The 22,587-nt window shown below is 35.0% G+C and overlaps 1 protein-coding gene across 9 annotated transcripts in view; it reads left to right on the forward strand.

Annotated features, from left to right (window-relative positions):
• ADGRL3 (adhesion G protein-coupled receptor L3) overlaps positions 1–22,587 on the forward strand; it is a 945,437-nt gene that overhangs the window by 850,041 nt on the left and 72,809 nt on the right. For all 9 annotated transcript variants that reach the window (XM_013964661.2, XM_013964654.2, XM_013964662.2 and 6 more), the window contains 2 exons: positions 1,131–1,197; positions 2,395–2,486. In XM_013964661.2, the coding sequence (XP_013820115.1) occupies positions 1,131–1,197; positions 2,395–2,486 (159 nt within the window). The remainder of the gene's footprint in view (positions 1–1,130; positions 1,198–2,394; positions 2,487–22,587) is intronic.

The raw sequence follows: 22,587 nt of genomic DNA on the forward strand, positions 1-22,587 counted from the left end.
TCTGTCAAAAATATGAATATTATAGTTCATATAGATATGTCACTTTAGTTTTTCACTAAATTTTGTTACTGTGATCTATTTTACTGACATATAAAAACCCTCCCTCTTCACTACTTTATAACATTTCATCACATGAATAGAAATTTTTTTTATTTGTTGCTCTATTGACATATATAAATTTCTTCATAGCTTTTCTAGTTTTCCATTATTGTTGAGATTTAATGAGTAGTTATATAATGAGAAATATTTACATACTTCAGACAACATGCATACTGTTTTAGAACGCTTAGCACACCACTGAACTATTTTCCAGTTTGTTTTTTTTTTTAATTATGCTTCAAATATATCCAAATGGCAAATAATTTAAGATATGATTTTTAACATTAAAGGTAATTTATTCAAGATTTACGTTAATCTTTCTCATAACTAGTCACTTCCATTTTGTCTTCCTGTCATCCTGAAGAAAGAAAATGTAATTTCCCAAAGGCTTTAAGAATTGGGGGAGTATTAAATGTAACTGAAATTAAATGATTAATAATTTACTTTGGGGTCATGAATCAACTTCATGGGATGCTAAGGATCATTTGCAACCTCAGAAGCACTAGCAGTAACAATGCACTGTTTAAGACTCAAGAACTCTCAAAGGTTGGCTGCCCAACCTAATTAAACTTCAATCTTCTGACACCAAATTTATTTCTTCTTTGTACTGAATTTCCTCAGATCTTCTTGACAGGAAAATGTCACTTTACCTGACAGCTGATAGGCAGGTTATGTAGCACCATAATTGGAGAGAAAAGGATAGCTTAAAGCTACTCGACTTAATGGCTATATGTATGGCTCTTTCTTTCTTTCTTTTTTCTTAAGATTTCTGTGACAGACACAAAAGGCCCCAGCAAATAGGCCCAGTGCCATTTATTCCTGCTTCCTCCAGGGGTAATTATCTTATTCCATCAATAGTGCTGTCAGAAATTGGGCACATAATTCAGCATTTAAATGAACAAGCAATGTAATATTTCCTGTCTCCCAGTGGAATGCTTTGCAGCTCACATTCTTCTCTGTCACTCGCTCACTCTTGATGTATGTCCCATAGCCAGTCCTTGAATGCCTTCTCTCCCTGTGTTTCATTGCAGATGTTGGCTCCGACTTGACACCTACTTCATTTGGAGTTTTATAGGACCAGCGACCTTGATAATTATGGTAAGAACTCCTAATTAACTATGTGTTTCCCAGGTCAAGAAATAAAACTTTCACTCTCCCTGTGCTGACTCTCTTTAATTTACATAGATTAATTTGGGGGTAAGCAAGTATTTATTTGACCCTAAATAACTCAAGCAATTAGACACTCATTAGTCTACTTTTATATTGTAAAATGCTTAATCAAAACCCTCGGGAGCAGAAAACATGCATTTGCACAAGTTTATGCAGTACTATAGCTCCTCAGGAAACTGATCTAGCATAATCCGTTTAGTTATATAGGTTTTAACCAGTGATGACTTTGTTTGACAGTAATACATTTTCTTTTTCATTTGGATAATATGAACTATGAATGGAATCAAATTGGAAATGTGGCAAAAAAATAAATAAATAACCTTCCTGTTCCTTCCAATTCTGTTCTTATATAAATTTCTAAAACTTTAAAATTTAAAAGGATTTTACTTGAGAATGACAAGTAAGTTAGGTAAACATTCTGCAATCATGCTTTCTTTTTTATTTTTAAATGCATAATATCTTTCAAATATGAATTGTTTATCCTAATTTAGATACTATTGTTGGTACCATTATTTATATGCTTATCATTTTAAAATACAAGGTTGCCCCAAGTTCTGAAGTATAAACAAAGCAGGTAACAAGGGCATTTTAACATGTGGTTTGTTTTATTTCCAGTCATATGCTCTTTCTTGGTCCAGTGATATAACAAAGTCATTGGGGGTGCCCACTACTTTAATTCTAATTTGTTGTAGCATGAGAATTTAACCAGCATTTTATAACCCTTTTGATCTAGCTACTCACAAATATTATGATTTTGAATATTAGTTTTGTAATGCAGCATTTGAATAATAAGTTAAGGTCCATGTTTGGAGAGTGGATATAATATCAACCTGGAATAGGTACTGTCTTTTTTATAAACATATACTTGACTTTGAATTGTTTTATAGCTTCTACAGCATCATTCTAACTGCTGCTGATTTTCTATTTGCATTTGGCATATCAATGCTTTATAATCCTTTGGTATCTCAAGTTTCCAAGCTGTCTTTACAAAAAGACTAGATGATTATCTGTGATCCAATTATTTTATGAGAGCTAATTTCCCAGAACAACTCATCTGTCATAGAAAATCGACTTCTTTTTTTTCTACTCCAGTTATGCTACATAACAGTACCTTTTACATTCCAGCTTAATGTAATCTTCCTTGGGATTGCTTTATATAAAATGTTTCATCACACTGCCATTCTGAAACCTGAATCTGGCTGTCTTGATAATATCAAGTAAGTAACTTTTCTTTTGCTTTTCTTCAGTCTACCTTACCTTGATACACTAAACTATTCAAGCTTTTAATTGTATTGAGATTTTTATGACAAAATGATAAAGATCAATGTGTTTTCTTTGCTGAATAAGATCATTTACTGACTACTTAGGTGACTTGATCTGCCTGAAAATAAGTATAGTGAAGCTTTGTCTTCAAAGAAACTTTTTTTCTCCTAAATTCTAATTTAAAAAATGATAAGTTTTTATTGAAAGTGTGTTAGTCTCTCAGTCATGCCTGACTGTGACACCATGATCTCCCCAACCCAGGGATCGAACCTGGGTTTCCTACATTGCAGTCAGATTCTTTACCAACTCACCTACCAGGGAAGACCAAGTTTTTATTAGATGCATTTATTTATTTTGTCCAGGAAGCAAATATATAGTTACTATATTGGGCAGACTCTTGTTTCATAGAGCAATAGCCACACCAGTGCTCAACATTCCATCTCCTACTTCAGAGCAGTGGGAAAGAGAGCAAGATGGTGCCACCTGCAAAGGACCAAAGGAGGGTGTTTATACTACAGGGGAGGAACCCAGAAATTATTAATCTGGGTGTTTACATAGGAATTCTTATACTGCTGCCCTTCTTTCCTCCTGAGAGAGAAAGAGAAACTTCACATCTCCCTAATGTAAAATCCTATGGTATACAAATGTAAGGTTCCAGATTTTACTTTCTTTGAAATGTTAACAAATCTCTTGGGAAGTAAATACCACCAGAAGACTCTCACTATGCGATCATCTTTTAACTCTCAAGGTTTATCCTTTAACCAAAATCTGCTTTTTTATGTTCAAAAAATCAGAAACATGCAGAGATAAGAAAATATCCACATTCCTTTCCTCTCTAGTAGTACTTCTTTTATATATACACACAAAAAATCCAATTTACATTTTCTGGAAAAAAAAAAGTTGTTTAGTATAACCAAGAACTTTGTCTTATTCCCTTAAAGGCTGTGACATTTGAGAAAGAATAGTGTGGAGATGTACTTTAGTCATTAACATATAGTCTGTATTAAGTAGCTTTTGTATGTGATTGCCTATGCTATGTGTAAACTGGTTAAATGTTTTTATTTAAATGAATATACTTTCAGAGGTTTAATGAGGTTGCCTACACTTTCATGTGCTACTGACATTCTCCTTGAACTACCTCAGATTGCAGCTCTGACACCCATTTCTCATCTACTTATATTTAGCACCTGACATAGTTCCTTGCCCATAGTAAGCCCTCAATGTGTTTTCAGAATAAAGTAATGCATTAAAGACTGTAGTGACAAAAGTGCATTGAAATTAAGTGCTTAATTTGCCTTAAGGGATCTTCTGTCTATAACAGTTGAAAAAGTAGCTAAAGGGTTAGAAAAAATAAAAATATAATGGAGCAAACTAGAACTTATCTACTGTGAGTAGTCTTTTGTAGTTTAATATTACTTAGTTGAGTCATTACACTTTTGAATTATGTACAACTAGACTGCCCTTCTAAAATGCCATTATAGTTCCTTGGACTCTTTGTTCCTAATGGTATTAAATTTAGATCAACTATATAGGCACATAAAATATAACTTCTTTATCTTAGCATATTTGTACTCACTTTCGTATAAATTATATCTTTATATGTATCTTTATGTAATATAAAAATGCATTTAATATTTTATTATAATTTTGTTACATTTTAAAGTACTATCAGAAATAAGTGAATAACACTTGATATTTATGTGACAGCTTATACCAAATTAAAAATTTTAGAAATATCTTGAACTTAGTACAGTCACATATTTTAAAAAATATATTTGCTTTCTCATTATTCATATGTATTTCTTTAGGTAATATGAGTTGAATCTCTGTGATATTACTAATTAGAAAAACAAGAACACAAAAGCAATAATTACATGTAATAGTATAGATGGCATCAAATTTTAAATTATAAAGCAAAATATAAGCCTTAAATGATGCTGCTTGATTTGAATTCTATATAAATTCCTTTATAGTTTACAGCCTTTGGCAAATTTGAGCCTTTCTCTCTTCTTTAAAATGGGTGTAATATATGAAGCATGAAGTGAAGTGAAGTGAAGTCGCTCAGTCGTGTCCGACTTTTTGCGACCTCATGGACTGTAGCCTACCAGGCTCCTCTGTCCATGGGATTTTCCAGGCAATAGTACTGGAGTGGGTTGCCATTTCCTTCTCCAGGGGATCTTCCCAACCCAGGGATTGAACCCTGGTCTCCCACATTGTAGATAAACGCTTTACCGTCTGAGCCACCATGAGCAGAGTAATGTTATCAGGAATGTAATGATGTAATGATGATGGTTTTTAAGGAAAAGTTAATAAAGTACAAGGAGATAAATAAGGTAGCTGTTATAAAGAATATAGAGGGTAGTTTTAAGATGGAAAGATATGCGTATGGATATGCTGATAGGAAAGAACCAGTTTTAAAAATGGTTAGAAAGAGAGGAAAGGGAATATGTGCTGTAATCATGATCCAAGGAACTGAGGGGAATGAGATCCAGAATAGTGGGATGGTAATTCCACTTCATTCGATTTCATGAGACACTTTTGTACTGATATACCATAAACCAGCTAGGGGAATTCTTTTCTACTCAGAATGGATAAAATAGTTAATAGGTGTGATGTACATATGTGGTAGAACCAGAAAGAACAGTAAATTGAGGAATTTCTGTCTATTCTCCTCTACAAAGTAAGAAAAATGGTCATCTACAGATTATGAGGACATGTGGGAGAGAGAAAATTAAGAAAGAAGTCTCAAGAAAATATTTCTTAGAACTTTATAGAATTTGAGGAACATTTTATTTCATTCAAAAGATGTTAACTATTTAATAGGTGGTTGTAAAAATAATCACCAGGGCACAATTAAAAGGAAAAAAAGAGAATTTAAGAAAAAGCAAAACACAAAATCTGGCATCCTTTCTGTTTTTAGTAAAAATAAGGATCTGTATAATATAAATTTTTAAGTGGTATGGGTGATATGAGGGTATTTATTTTAAAGGCATAGATGATTTATTTGGAAAATCTTTTTTAGTATGGAGAGAGGGCATAAAAATGTATGTTTTCTTATTATGTTTTGTTTTATAAAGTAATGAATAAAATCCACCACCTTACACAGTTTGCTGAGAAAATAAGCTCACCATATAAGGCCTTTTGCCAGACAGTGTCTTTCTAAAACTGTTCATTCATTCATTTATTAAATAAGTGTTCCTTTTATTATGTATGTTCTTTCACAGAGAAGAAATATCTTCTTTATCCAAAATGTGTTGCTTCTTCCCATATTCACTACCACCACTTTCTTTTATGCCACAGTGAACTTCTGCAAAGCTGCTTCAGTGGTCTTCTATTTTCCCCACATTGATTCTTGCCCTTGCCTTCATTAGCTAGAACGATCTCTTAAAAAGTTTAAATCTGATCATGCACCTCTCTTGGGTAAAACTCATCAGCAGTTTCCTGTTACTCTAACACCGAAGTCCAAACTTCCTACCATGGCCCACTAAGCCCTCCTAATCTAGTTGCCCCTTTCTTTCTACAGCTTCATTTTAAGCTATGTGCCCCTCTGGCCTTCTAGATGCACTCACTCTTCCTTCAGGTCTGCTATTTCTCTACAGACTTTCTTTTCCCTAACACTGCATGACTGATACTACTCTAATTTAAAAACTAGTTATATTTTAATTTAAATTTCCTTCATAGTCGTTATATTATTGATACTTTTTTGTTGTTGTTGTTATGGGGAGAATATTTGCTAACCAGCTGACATGAAGTATTCCAGCCTACTTGACAGTTAATTCTTATTATAAGTGGATAAATTAGTGTTTGACTTATAAAAAAATTAGTAAATAAATACATTTTGATGTTAGTATATGGTATTCATTTGATTTGATCATGACTATATTAATGATATACTCTGGGAAAAAAATAATATATTAAATTGCTATAGTTAACATAATTATGGAGGTAGAGGTACTCCACGTCTCAGATATAACCAAAAAATACTTAAAACTACATTTCTGTTTGCTCTTTTCTTACTTGTCCTTTGTCTTCTTTTCATCAAAATAGGTAATTATATTCGGAGGAAAAAAATAACTCCAGTCACTTGAATTTTCGTGTTGAATTTCAGACATAAGGAAAATCTAGCCTACTTTTGTAAAAATATGTATAAATATAATAAAGCAATTAATGAATTGCTATCAGCACAAAAGTAATTTATAGTATTGCTGAAGTATTATGACATATATAACTTTAATTTTTGAGGAACATTTATAGCACTTGTGACATTTACCTTAGAAATAAAAATTAATCATTTCTATAGTTATCAACTACTTGTATTGTTGAAAAAACTATTTAACAGCATCACGTTGACTTTGAATAATAAAAATAAATAATGGGAATTTTTAGGGCAAAGAGAGAAAATTGGTGCCCATATGGAAAGAAAAAGAATCTGCTAGATTTCCCTTTTCTATATCTGTCCCTTTGCCCTTTTCCAGGGACAGATATCTTCTGCATCCAGACTTCTTATCTTGACCTAGTCCTGTTTTCCAATTTCTGGTATCTCCCCTTCATTATGGTTTTGCGTGAGTGATGAATTGGCAAACACAATATCAGATAGCTTAAAGAAACAGTTTTCACTTTCCTTCCTTCCTCCCTGTACTCTGATTCCTAAGGGAAGGTATAGTGCTGAAGAGAAGCAGCAACTCATGTTATACACAATTTCAATTTGAATTGGTTATATGATCTCACAAGTTACATCATGGCTCTAAAGTCTTAGTATCTCCTCAGAATTAGGAATAATTGATTCAGCTTTATTGAGTTTTGTTATAATTAAAACTATTACATATATAAAGAATACAACACATAATTTAGTGTTCTTATAGGATGGTTTGATTATTTTTAACCAATCTATGTGGAAATCATTTCTGCCTTTTGTTCTTAGTGTTTTCCTTAATGAAATTTGCTCATTCTCCTATCAAAATCACATTAGAATTTGACTGGCTTTGTTTCTCATGTATAACTGGCCTGATATGATTCTCTTTTTTTTTTTTTTCTTTTAAGGCAAAAGTTATCCTATTATGAAAGAATTGGCTCCAGGAGTGAAATGTTCATTTGATTAATAAGTAGCAAGTTCTGTAGTTAGTTTTAAATTAGGGGGGAAAAGAAGTGTCTCAGTGAACTTGGACATCTGCCACACATAAAGAAAACTAAGAATGCTTCTGAGTAGCTTCAGGGATGAATAGAAAAATGTTTTGCCTTACCGGTATCCATAGTAACTTACTTATTCCTTAATGAGGTAATTTTTGCTTTGTACTGTATTTCTAGATATTTGTAGAAATAAGTCATTTAGCTTTGCTAGTACTACATTAGTACTTCATGGAGTTAAGTGTGGTAGGTTCTTAAAAACTGAAAGTGGAAAAGCAGAATGATACAGTCATGAAAAATTTAACAGTATCACAAAAACTTTCAATACTCTGATTTTTCTTCTTTATATTAATATATTAAGATGAAATTATATATATATATATTCCCTGCTTTTTAAAGTGGTATCATTTTTATACTGAGGTCAGTACAGTATCTTAAAAAGACTTTGATCTTTTATGAAAACTGGAAACCTAGTTCTGAATTATGTGTAATATATTCACCCACTTCAATGCCTTCTGGATGAGTTTTGAGGAAAATATGTATAGTACTTTCTCATTCTTCTTAAAATATTAACTTCTTGTTCAGTCACTAATTCATATCTGACTCTCTGTAACCCCATGGACTGCAGCATGCCAGGCTTGCCTATCCTTGACAGAAGTTTGAGTTTGCTCAAACTTATGTCCATTGAGTCAATGATGCTATCTAAACATCTCATCCCTTGCTGCCCTCTTTGCCTTTTGCCTTCAACCTTTCCCAGCATCAGAGTCTTTTCTGATGAGTCAGCTCTGCATCAGTTGGCCAAAGTATTGGAGCTTCAGCATCAGTCCTTCCAGGGAATATTCAGGGTTGATTTCCAGGTTCCTATGCAATATTGTTCTTTACAATATCAGGTTTTACTTTCACCACCAGACACATTCACAACTGAACATCATTTCTGCTTTGGCCAGCAACTTCATTCTTTCTGGAGCTATTAGTAATTTTCCTCTGCTCTTCACCAGTAGCATATTGGGCACCTTCCATCCTGGGGGCTCATCTTCCAATGTCATAGCTTTTTGCCTATTCATACTGTCCCTGGGGTTCTCTTGGCAAGAATCCTGGAGCTATTTGCCATTCTTTCCTCCAGTGGACCATGTTTTGTCAGAACTCTTCACTGTGACCTGTCTGTCTTGAGCGGCCCTGCACAGCATAACTCATAGCTTCATTGAGTTACTCAAGCCCTCTCACCATGACAAAGTTGTGAACCATGAAGGGAAAAATATTAGCTGTGAATTAAAAGGCTGAAATATTGTTTTGGGCTTTTATAAAGGAAGCTCAGTATAGTTTATATAGTCCATGAAGACTTAAAAAAAAAAAGAAAAACTTGTGTCTCTATTCAGCTAATTTTATTCATTGTTTACCTTCCACCACCCAAATTACTATATTTAAATGAAAATGCCATAGATTTCTAATTATTTTAAGCATTTAGAGATGTGTTTAGAAACTGTCACCTCTTGTAAAAAAAATTCCTCGGCCAACACACTTTACTGAGATGTGTTTTTCCAAAACTTTTTAATCAAATATAATTGTCAACACCCACACACACTCTGAACACTTTAGTTCTTAAAAGAGAACCAGTAATTGATTTACTTTATTTACTGTAATAAAATAATTTTTAAGAAAATTCTGAAAAGAATATCATTCAGTATCTCATTTTCCCCACCTTCCCTCCATACCCTTGGTCTGTGGTTAAACATCACTGAAAATGTTCCACAAAGTTATCATAAATGATCGAGGTATACTTGAAGAGTAATACAATCTAAACAGCACTGTTTGGAGTTCTGTGTATTTTTATGACACCACTAGATTCACTTCAGATAAGTTAAGACTTTCCTCAGGTTTTAGTTAGTCCTTTACTAATTAACTTAATTTCAACTACAAACATATAACAATCACTTCTATGGAAAATTAACTTTAGCCACCAGTTCACAAAGCTGTGCATTCGGCCAGTCTTGTTGCCAGCCTCACTGTATTATGCATTTTAGGCTGTAGTTTTAAGTTTTGTGAAATATTAGAAATGTTAGTCTCTATTTTCAGGCATTCTCTTTAAAATGCATTCAGATCCCCATGAGATCTTTCTAGAACCAGGTGTTTTTTACATCACTGTGTTTGGCATATTTCATTTTTTGGGAGCTGACACTGAGAGAAAAAAAAAAACAGTTTGAAGAATGACAGTCATGGGCTCACTGGAAAACTGTTAGGCATTAAATAATTCTTTTACTTTTTCCCAAAATGATCAGGTTTATATCAAGATTAGGACAATCAATTACAGCCTAAGGATGAAAAAGCCTAAAAGACTACCTAAGGGGGGAAAATTATTCTTTATGAGAAAACTTAAAAGTTAGTAGCTCCTGTATTCTTTATATGTTGGCTAAACTCAGATTTCTTTTGTATCCTGTATGAAATGTGCAGTCAGACTTTGGGAAACCTTGGTAATCAGAATTGTTTCATGAAACCAGCATTTCTGTAGTACTTATACACGCAACAGCAGAATTAATCTAAAATAAGTAATTATAAAAAGGCTATAGTTTTTCCCCCCAAATAACTAGGAGACAATATTCACTTAAACTTTCATTAGGTTGGAAGAAATACAAGAATAATAATAAATCATATTTATATTCCATATTATTCACATATTTTATTTATATTTAAGGTATAAATAGATTTTATTTTAGTCTTTTATTCACTCATTAATTTATTTAATAAATGAGAAGTGATAAAATTTTGCATATATATTGAAGATATAATTTACTGAATTGCTAATTTATTTATACAGACTATAAGAAAAAGGAGTAGAGTATGATTCCAAGGTTTTTGGCATTGGGTATTGAGATATGGAACTGTAGAAAAAAGACACACTAGGGGCAGATTAGGAGATTTGGGAGGGGAGTTGAACAACATAACTTTGAAAGACTTACTAAATATTGCAGTGTTGATGATGCATAAGCAGTTGGAATAATGAAGAGAGCTGAAGATTTAAATTTGAAATCATTGGTATATAGATTTGATTTGATTTTTGCATTTAGTGTTTTTCAGCTATTAAATATTGATTTTGTTTTATATATCTTTATTCCTTTCTATAGTGGTAAATGATTCTGTTTTCTTTTCCATTTATGACAATGATATATTTCCTGTTAAACCATTAAGCAAAGCGAGATGATTTAAAAAAAATTAATAATGTAAAGGTGGTAGTGCAGACATGACAAAAGGTTAAGATAGTGATTTTCTAGTCATATTCTGTCACTTGTCATGGTATGTTACTGTTAGGATATCCTTGCTGTGAGTATATACATAATAATGATCCTGAAGTAGGTGTCTCTGTAGCTGGTTTAATAGCTCAGTGATGTTAGTAAGTACCTAAGCTCTTCCCCTTTTCATTTATCACCCTTAGCATATTGGCTATTGTCACTCACAGTGTCAACTTGTGGTCCAGAAATGTCTCCTTCAGTTCCGTCTTATCTTCAGCAATTGTGTTCAAAAGCAAAAACAAAGAGAGAAAAGACTGCTATCATCAAAAGCCTCTTCTATACAATGTTACAAACCTCTGTCCTTAGTACCTCCTGCACTCAGTCTATCAGATCTAATCCCTTGAATCTCTTTGTTACTTCCACTGTTTAATCATAATGGAATTGATTTAGGTCATGACTGAATAGCCTAGTGGTTTTCCCTACTTTCTTCAATTTAAGTCTGAATTTGGCGATAAGGAGTTCATGATCTGAGCCACAGTCAGCTCACAGTATTGTTTTTGCTGACTGTATAGAGCTCCTCCATCTTTGGCTATAAAGAATATAATCATTCTGATTTTGGAATTGACCATCTGGTGATGTCCATGTGTAGAGTCATCTCTTGTGTTGTTGGAAGAGGGTATTTGCTATGACTAGTATATCGTTTTGGCTAAACTGTTAGCTTTTGCCCTGCTTCATTTTGTATTCCAAGGCCAAACTTGTCTGTTACTCCAGGTATCTCTTGACTTCCTAATTTGCATTCCAGTCCCCTGTGATGAAAAAGACATCTTTTATTAGTATTAGTTCTAGAAGGTTTTGTAGGTCATCATAGAACTGTTCAACTTCAGCTTCTTCAGCATTAGAGGTTGTGGTATAGACTTGGATTACTGTGATATTGAATCATTTGCCTTGGAAATAAACAGAGATCATTCTGTCATTTTTGAGATTGCACCCAAATATTTCATTTCAGGATCTTTTGTTGATTATGAGACCTACTCCATTTCTTCTAAGGGATTCTTGCCCACAGTAGTAGATATAATGGTCATCTGAATTAAATTTGCCCGCTCCAGTTCATTTTAGTTCACTGATTCCTAAAATGTCAGTGTTCACTCTTGTCATCTCCTGTTTCATGACTTCCAATTTACCTTTACTCACAGACCTAACATCCCAGGTTCCTATGAAATAATGTTTTTTACAGCAGCAGACTTTTCTTCCACTATCAGTAACATCCAAAACTGGAGACTGTTTCCACTTTGGCTCAGCCACTTCACTCTTTCTGGAGCTATTTTCTCTGCTCTTCTCCAGTTAGCATATTGGGTACCTACCAACCTGGGGAGTTCATCTTTCTATGTCATATCTTTCTGCCTTTTCATATTCTTCATGAGTTCTCAAGGCAATAATACTGAAGTGCTTTGCCATTCCCTTCTCCAGTGAACCATGTTTTATCAGAACTCTCCACCATGACCTGTCCATCTTGGATGGCCCTACACAGCACAGCGCATAGATTCATTGAGTTAGACAAGCCTGTGATCCATGTGATCAGTTTGGTTAGTTTTCTGTAAATTGTAGTTATCATTCTGTCTGCCCTCTGATGGATAAAGAGGAGAAGCTTGTGAAAGCTTCCTGATGGGAAGGATTGACTGTGGGGCAATTGGAGTCTTGCTCAGATGGGCGGGGCCATGCTCAGTAAATCTTTAATCCTATTTTCTGTTGATGGGTGGGGTTGTTTTCCCTACTAGGAGTAATGGGGGTAATGATGACCTCCTTTTAAAGGACTTATCCCAGGACTACTGTATTCAGTGCCCCTTACACCATGCAGGCCACTGGAGACTGCAGTCGACCCACGCCTCCACTGGAGACTCCTGCACACTCACAGGCAAGTCTGGCTCAGTGTCTTGTAGGGTCACTGCTCCTTTCTCCTGGGTCCTGGTATGCACAAGGTTTTGTTTGTGCCCTCCCAGTCTGTTTCTCCAGTCCCGTGGAAGTTCTGTAATCAAATCCCCCTGGCCTTCAAAGTCAAATTCCCTGGGTTCTCAGTCCCTTTGCCAGATCCCCAGACAGGGAAATCGGTTGTGGGCCCTAGAACTTTCACCACAGTGCAAGAACTTCCTTGATATAATTGTTCTCCAGTTTGTTCTCATGTCTAATTATCTATTATTAAATGTCTGTTGTGGATATGTCTACATTATGAAAATTCAGGTAAATCTTATGAAAATGGAAGTATTATATTATTGCAGTTCACTCAGCCCCAAATTCTTTGACAGATAGAACTTATGCTAGTCTTTGCTTTTATTTATACCATAGAAGAAATTAATGTAAGAATCTAGTTATTATTTAGGAATTAAAAATGTTGAAACTTACTGTTTTAATCTTTTTTGTTCATTTTTTAAAAATGTAATTGCTGTGCACTTTCCAAACAGGTACATGTATTTAGCATTATCTTGTTTAATTCTGTCTTGTAAAACAATCTTGCTTGCTATTGGTTAAACTTACAAATTTTATCCTAAAGCATTTTCATTAGTTTGTAATATATTTATTTTAATATACTTTCAGCTTATAAACAATTATAAAAGGAAATAATAGATTTGGAACTATATATTTCAAATATAAATAAAGAGATTTGAGTCACTTTGATTTACTTCCACAAAGATCATCTTCCTTTTAAACATATAAGTCAGTTTTTGCCCCAGTGATTACTTAGGGTCATAATTCTTTAAAATATGAAGTACAATCTATGATTGCTTAAAGGCTGAGTGAAATATATGAAATCTCATGGATATCATCACAATTATGTGGCTTTTAAGAGCTATCTTGGTAGCTATAATCAGAACCAACTCGTAACAACATTTTCTCCTAATAGAACTCTAAAGTGACTCTGAGAGAGTTGGATGTGACTGAGCGACTCAGCACAGAACAGCACAAAGTGACACAAATTATTTTAAACTGAAAATTATATTTGTTACAATGATTATCAGCCTATAAATTTGTCTGAAAGTTGACCAAAACTTACGATTTAAAAAATTTGTTGTGAGAAATTTTGCATAAATATTATTGGGCTCAAAGACTTTTTTACTTGCAAATCCTAATCAACCCATATTTAAAATGTTTCTTGGAGATGTTTAAAGAAAATTTGTGGGTAATATTAAGTTAAATATTGAATTACATTTTGAGTCACATACTGCAGGTAAATATTTAGTCATAGATTCTGAAATAAATGACCTAAACCCTCTGGTTCTGCCCTTCAGTTCAGTTCAGTTCAGTCGCTCAGTCATGTTGTACTCTTTGCAACCCCATGGACTGCAGCACACCAGGTGTCCGTGTCCATAGCCAACCCCTGTAGTTTACTCAAACTCATGTCCACTGAGTTGGTGATGCCATCAACCATCTCATCCTCTGTTGTCCCCTTCTCCTTCAATCTTTCTTAGCATCAGGGTCTTTTCAAATGAGTCAGTTCTTCGCATCAGGTGGCCAAAGTGTTGGAGTTTCAGCTTCAGATTCAGAGCTTCCAATGAATAGTCAGGACTGATTTCCTTTAGGATGCACTGGTTGGATCTCCTTGCAGTCCAAGGGACTCTCAGGAGTCTTCTCCAACACCACAGTTCAAGAGCATCCATTCTTTGGCTCTCAGTTTTCTTTATAGTCCAACTCTCACATCCATACAGCTACTGAAAAAAACCATAGTTTTTACTAGACAGACCTTTCTTGACAAAGTACTGTCTCTGCTTTTTAATATGCTGTCTATATTGGTCATAACTTTTCTTCCAAGGAGCAAGCGTCTTTTAATTTCATGGCTGCAGACACCATCTGCAGTGATTTGGGAGCCCCCAAAAAGAAAATCTGTCACTGTTTCCACTATTTCTCTATGTATTTGCCATGAAGTGATGGGACCAGATGCTATGATGTTAGTTTTCTGAATGTTGAGTTTTAAGCCAACTTTTTCACTCTCCTCTTTCACTTTCATCAAGAGTCTCTTTACTTTTTCTTCACTTTCTGCCACATCTGCATATCTGAGGTTATTGATATTTCTCCCAGCAATCTTGACTCCAGCCTGTGCTTCCTCCAGCCCAGCATTTCTCAAGATGTACTCTGCATATAAGTTAAATAAGCAGGGTGACAATATTCAGCTTTGACGTACCCTTTTCCCAATTTGGAACCAGTCTGTTGTTCCACGACCAGTTCTAACTGTTGCTTCCTGACCTGCATATATGTTTCTCAAGAGGCAGGTCAGGTGGTCTGGTATTCCCATCTGAACTCCCCAAGTCGATAGGTGCCCAATTTGCTACTGGAGATTAGTGAAAAAATAACTCCAGAAAGAATGAAGAGATGGAGCCAAAGCAAAAACAACATCCAGTTGTGGATGTGCCTGGTGATGGAAGTAAAGATCAATGCTGTAAAGAGCAATATTGCATAGGAATCTGGAAAGTTAGGTCCATGAATCAAGGCAAATTGGAAGTGGTCAAACAGGAGATGGCTAGAGTGAACATTGACATTTTAGCAATCCGCAAACTAAAATGCACTGCAATGGATGAATTTAACTCAGATGACCATTAAATCTACTACTGTGGGCAAGAATCCCTTATAAGAAATGGAGTAGCCCTCATAGTCAACCAGAGAGTCTGAAATGCAGTACTTGGATACAATCTCAAAAACAACAGAATGATCTCTGTTCATTTCCAAGGCAAACCATTCAATATCACAGTAATTCATGTCGATGCCCCAAACAGTAATGCCGAAGAAGCTGAAGTTGAATGGTTCTATGAAAACCTATAAGACCTTCTAGAACTAACACCCCCAAAAGATGTCCTTTTCATTATAGGGAACTGGAAAACAAAAGTAGGAAGTCAAGGAATACCTAGAGTAACAGGCAAATTTGGCTTTGGAGTGCAAAGTGAAGCAGGGCAAAGGCTGATAGAGTTTTGCCAAAAGAACACACTAATCATAGCAAACACCCTCTTCCAACAACACAAGAGAAGACTCTACACATGGACATCACCAGATGGTCACTACTGAAATCAAATTGATTATATTCTTTGCAGCCAGTGATGGAGAAGTTCTATACAGTCAGCAAACACAAGACCAGGAGCTGACTGTGGCTCAGATCATGAACTCCTTATTGCCAAATTCAGACTTAAGTTGAAGAAAGTAGGGAAAACCACTAGACCATTCTGGTATGACCTAAATCAAATCCCTTATATTACAGTGGAAGTGACAAATAGATTCAAGGGATTAGATCTGATAGACAAAGTGCCTGATGAACTATGGATGGAGGTTCGTGACATCATACAGGAGGTAGGGATCAAGACCACCCCCAAGGAAAAGAAATTCAAAAAGGCAAAATGGTTGTCTGAGGAGGCCTTACAAATAACTGCGAATAGAAGAAAAGTGAAAAGCAAAGTAGGAAATGAAAGATATAACCTTTTGAATGGAGAGTTCCAAAGAATAGTAAGGAGAGATAAGAAAGCCTTCCTCAGTGATCTATGGAAAGAAATAGAGAAAAACAATGGAATAGAAAAGTCTAGAGATCTCTTCAAGAAAATTAAAGATATCCAGGGAGCATTTCATGCAAAGATGGGCACAATAAAGGACAGAAATGGTATGGACCTGACAGAAGCAGGAAATATTAAGAAGAGATGGAAAGAATACCCAGAAAACTATACCAAAAAGATCTTCACAACCCAGATAATCACAATGATGTTATCACCAACCTAGAGCCAGACATCATCCTGGAATGAGAAGTCAAGTGTGCCACAGGAAGCCACACTATGAACAAAGGTACTGGAGGTGATGGGATTCCTGTTGAGCTATTTCAAATCCTAAAAGATGATGCTGTGAAAGTGCTACACTCAATATGCCAGCAAATTTGGAAAACTCAGCAGGGGCCACAGGACTGGAAAAAGTCAGTTTTCATTCCGTTCCCAAAGAAAAGATGCCAAAGAATGGTCAAACTACCACATAATTGCCCTTATCTCACATGCTAGCAAAGTAATACTCAACATTCTCCAAGCCAGGCTTCATCAGTAGGTGAACTGTGAACTTCCAGATGTTCAAGTTGGATTTTGAAAAGGCAGAGGAATCAGAGATCAAATTGCCAACATCCTTTGAATCATTGAAAAAGCAAGAGAGTTCTAGAAAAAATCTATTTCTACTTTATTGACTATGCCAGAGCCTTTGACTGTGTGGTTTTGCCCTTAAATCAGCCCTAATAGTTGCATTTGATCCAACATCAATTTAAGATTTCATGTGTTTTGTCTGTTTGAAACTGTGAGCAAAATAATGAGACATACTTAATTTATTGAAGTTTTGTTATGTATCAGGCACAGTTTAAATTTAATCTTTGTAATAACTCTTTGAGATATCAAAAGGGATAATTAACTTACCTTGAGACCTTACAGATAGTTAGTGCCAAAACTTGGATTCCAGTAGGCCATCTGGTTTGAGTCCATTTCCTAATTATTACCGTATATTCCTTATTGTATCACACTGTACATCTACAAATAAACTGTATTTCATAAAGTTTTTTTCATAAGGATCATTTTAGAATGAAGACATGCTTAAAGAAGATTTAAATTCAAATATGGCCTGGAATACATGACTCAAGAACCCCATCTTCATAATCTTGTGATTATTTCAATATTTTAAATAATGAGCTGAAAAGGTTAGTAACGTGCAGTTTTCAGGAATCTTAATGTAACAGTGGTCTTAGAATTAGAGATAGAGATTTCAGAGTAACTAGAATTTAAAGTGTATTACTGAATGAAGCTATCCAAGAAGGATGTGGTTTTGGTAAACAGTCACTTTGGTGACTCATAAAGTATAGTCAACATGATAAATAAAAAATTATGCCATAGAAGCCAAAAAATAGAAGGGGATGATCAACTATAGGATGTTCCTGAGTACTCAAGTATGATGAGATGGAAAAGTTGACAAGGGATTTGGCAATGACAGGACATTGTGGAGTTATGAAGAATGTGTGCCTAAGTAGAGTGGCTTTTATGAAAATGAGAAGTGAGCCTGTATGAACTATATATTTAGAAAATTCTTGACAAATTTTTCGGTAAAGATAACACCAAAGATTCTTGGAGAGTCTGTGGGATATAAAAGGTGTTTTGTTTTGTTTTTTTTTTTAAGTAAGAAGTACTGAAATATGTTTGTTGATGGGAACGAACCTATAGATGAGGAGATAATTCATAAAAAGCAGGAGAGAAGAATCCTCCAAGGAGCACAGTTATTGAGAAGCGTCAGAATGAGTGGATATGTTGCCATAATAAGAAAGAGGCATTTCTCTCATTATAAAAGGAGGGAACACAATGTGTGCGGGTACTGTTGAAAGTAGTTTATAGATTTGGTTTCAGAAAGATGAGGACGTTTCTGTCAGTAGTCTCGTTTGAGTTCTCCCAGAAGTGGACTCTGAGCCAAGGATTCAGCACAAACAATTAATGAAGGAATTCCTTTCATAGGAAATCAATAAGAAAGTAAGGGGAAGCAGGATAGATAAGAAGAAGAAGCTATGCAAGGTTGTCATTCTGGTGAAGTCTCAGACTGACCCTGATCCCAAAGGGAGCTCTGGAGTGTAAATAACACTTTGGAACTGTCCAATGTTAAGGCATAGGAACTGGGATTCTATAATTTCAGACCTGTTAGTAATGGACTACAGTTTTGCTGAGGGGCATGGGATGGGTTGTGAGAGTGGAATGTAAACTCCCAGGTACTTCTGGCTGTATGGGCCTAGTAGCTCTGGTATACAAAAACAGTCCTCTGCAGGTCACGGGACAAATCTTTATCAGCTAAGCATGCAGCAGATGAGGGATAAAGAAAGTCATGATCTGTACAAGGGATTGTGAGGTCCAGACAGTGCACCAATGCATTTATAACTATCAGATTGCTTTTTTTAAAGTAAATAGGAGTCAATATTCAGCTGAAGGTGTTGGGATAAAAAGGAAGTTTGAGGTACAAGGAAGATGTTAAATATTCCTCATGGGGTAAGGGAAAGCACATTGATAGGGGAGTTTAGTTGACTTTCTGGATATTGTTAAATGTTATTAGACGTCTTTTGTTTGTTCAGTACTCATCTAATCAGGGTTGCATATTTTTTCAAACCATTAAAGATGAAAGGAGATGCAAGAAGTTAAAGATTATAGAATCTAGTCTGGTCAGGCAGGAAAGGATGAATACAAAATGGGGGATATATGGTGAAAGTGTGGAGGGACTGATGGGATGTCTGGAGATGCTAGTAAATAACAACAACAAAAAAGAAAATAAATGGTGGTAGTAGATATTTGATGGCAAGACTCTCAAAGGAGCTGGGGTTTTGACAGAGGTAAAAATCATGGTTTGGCAGTATTACTTCTACTGCCTGATTTGTGAGAAAACCAATATTTGAGTTTGTATGGTCTTCAGGGAAAGCACTGTCAGCAGACAACAATGTCACTTAAAGCATGAAGAAGACAAAAACACACCCGGAATATTAGAATGCAGGGAAATTTGTTGATATTAGATTCTGAATTTCAAAGGATAGGATGGAATTTGGGGAGAACAAAGGAAATAGTGAAAATTTGGATTGAATTAAAAGATATGCATATAAATTCTAAGTAATTAGATGGAGCAAGCTTGGAACCATTTTTGTGGTACCCATTCATTATTTACTATCTTCTTGTAGTCACTTACAATCTTAGATAATAGATTTTGTACCCATACCAATGGAAAAATCCCCCTAGATAGATGAAAGCACTACTTACACTCTGCCTTAGATACATACATTTTCTCTTCAAATTCTAGAAAATGCCAAGGTACTTAATCTTAAAAATCACATCTCAGGCTATCTACCTATATTCCAATTCATTAAAGGAGACTGAAATGCTCTATGATTAAAGATAATAAATAGATGATCACTGACAGGCAAACTAATCATCACAAATTATGGTTTACACAATGAGGCTAAACAACTTACCAGCACACTCTGGGTGCATATCAGTTCAGTTCAGTCACTCAGTCATGTCTGACTCTTTGCAACCCCATGAATCACAGCACGCCAGGCCTCCCTGACCATCACCAACTCCCAGAGTTCACTCAGACTCACATCCATCGAGTCAGTGATGCCATCCAGCCATCTCATCCTCGGTCATCCCCTTCTCCTCCCGCCCCCAATCCCTCCCAGCATCAGAGTCTTTTCCAATGAGTCAACTCTTCGCATGAGGTGGCCAAAGTACTGGAGTTTCAGCTTTAGCATCATTCCTTCCAAAGAAATCCCAGGGCTGATCTCCTTCAGAATGGACTGGTTGGATCTCCTTGCAGTGCAAGGGACTCTCAAGAGTCTTCTCCAACACCACAGTTCAAAAGCATCAATTCTTGGGCACTCAGCCTTCTTCACAGTCCAACTCTCACATCCATACATGACCAATGGAAAAACCATAGCCTTGATTAGACGGACCTTAGTCGGCAAAGTAATGTCTCTGCTTTTGAATATGCTACCTAGGTTGGTCATAACTTTTCTTCCTCCAAGGAGTAAGCATCTTTTAATTTCATGGCTGCAATCACCATCTGCAGTGATTTTGGAGCCCCCCAAAATAAAGTCTGTCACTGTTTCCCCATCTATTTCTCATGAAGTGATGGGACCAGATGCTATGATCTTCGTTTTCTGAATGTTTAGCTTTAAGCCAACTTTTTTACTGTCCTCTTTCACTTTCATCAAGAGGCTTTTTAGTTCCTCTTCACTTTCTGCCATAAGGGTGATGTCATCTGCATATCTGAGGTTATTGATATTTCTCCCAGCAATCTTGATTCCAGCTTGTGTTTCTTCCAGTCCAGTGTTTCTCATGATGTACTCTGCAATTCCAAGGGAATATTCCTCATTTAAATAAGAACAATATTAAAGCAAAAACACTTTTTCAAACTTCAGCTTTTCTCATTCTCCTACTTTCCAGGAGTACTTTTTAAATAGGAGTGTTACTTTGTTTTTATTAAGTTTACCTCATATTAACAAGTAGTGAAACAATGTAAGTCACAGTTATTTTAAATAAAGGACTGTGTAGTAAATCCCTGGATTTGTAAATAAAATGTGCAGACAGTATAGTGGAATGTTAGCTGTCTTGAGCTGCTCAGTCCACAGCTGAAAATTTCCTAATCTAATTTTCTCTTGGCTGAGTCCCAATTGTTGCTGGATTTTTCCACTATATACAATTATGTATTTTAAAAAGGTCTGTCATCCAAGTCCCCTGGCTCTTTTATAAATGTATATTTGAGCATGTATTCTAGAATACTCAGAAATGTTGTTTGTAGAAGTTCATATTTTCAATCAGACATTTAAACATGCTAACACAAAAATCCTCTCAGTTCCAGAACTGAGATTAATGGTTTTAGCTTTAATTTCAAGCTGTTTATGAGATAAAGAAAGCAAGCCATGAGTATAAAAAGTAGTAATATATCAGTGAAAAATATTGACATAACTGAATATTAACATTACATATGCCAAGAAGTAAAAAAATGGCTAATTTTCTTTGTGATAGTCATTGTCATTGCACTTTTCTCATTTTTCTGCCTTTGAATTTACAACATCTTGTTCAGTTAGCTGTAGAAAGATATCTAAAGTTACCAGATCTTCCACTCAGTTACTTTCATTAATGTAATATATAAAAACTTAAAGCAATAAAACAACAAATATTCAACATGTCAGTTCATACTTACAGGAGCCCTATTAGTAAATGATTATGGTCATTTGTTTCTATTTTTAATCTTTCTAAAATCATTTTAATTTCCCCCCCCCCTCTTTTTTTTTTCAATGAGCCTTTCTGTGAACTTTCTCATTTACTTGCTAATATACACTTTAAATACTTCAGTTATTGCATGTAGCTTCTCCATTTGTCATGTCGCTTCTCCATTTGTCATGTCTCTGTTGATTCTTATTTTACTACAGAGAATAATATTATAATAATATTATATATCTAAACCTCTGTAGTGTGTGATTTTGAGGTCTTTGGAGGACATGTTGTGTTCCTAACATGACCAGCCAAATTTCCAACATCGTTCGCAAAATAATCCATCCTTTTCCTCAAGATTTTTGCTGCTTCACTGTCCCAAACCAAATCTCTGTGTGCTCTCTTCTATTCCATGGACATAGACTTCATTTCTCTACCATTACTTCCTTATTACCAGCCTTGCTTAGTATCTGGTAGCATGAGTCCTCCCATTTTGATCATCTTTCAAAATTGCTTTATCTTCTCTTAGACTTGCATCTTTCTTCAATGTAAATTTCAAAATCAGTTTTTAAAGTTCTTCACCATTATGTAGTAATTGATCATGATGTTTATGCACCATTAGATTTTTCTATCTAATAGCTTATTTAGGATTTTAAAGTAAGATTTTAAATAAAATGTTCTTTTTTATTCTCTTAAATTTTACCTACCTAGTAAGTTATAGTAGTCTCATAAAGCTTTTCTTCTTTTTCATTTAGGCCTGACCTACATGAAAAAATGATTATGTGTTGTTTTAATATTAAATAGAACTTATTTGTAAAATATTCAGGGTCTTGAGGTTTCTTTGGAGATGTAGCAGCAGATGGATAAATGTTCATGTATATCTATGCATGTTTTATAAGTTATTGATTTCAAGATTTGATGTCACGATCATCAGAGAATGCAGTAGGTTTGATATTAATTCTTAGTATTTTATTAAGATT

This window comes from Capra hircus, chromosome 6 (assembly GCF_001704415.2).
Source record: "Capra hircus breed San Clemente chromosome 6, ASM170441v1, whole genome shotgun sequence".
Classification (NCBI taxonomy): Eukaryota; Metazoa; Chordata; class Mammalia; order Artiodactyla; family Bovidae; genus Capra; species Capra hircus.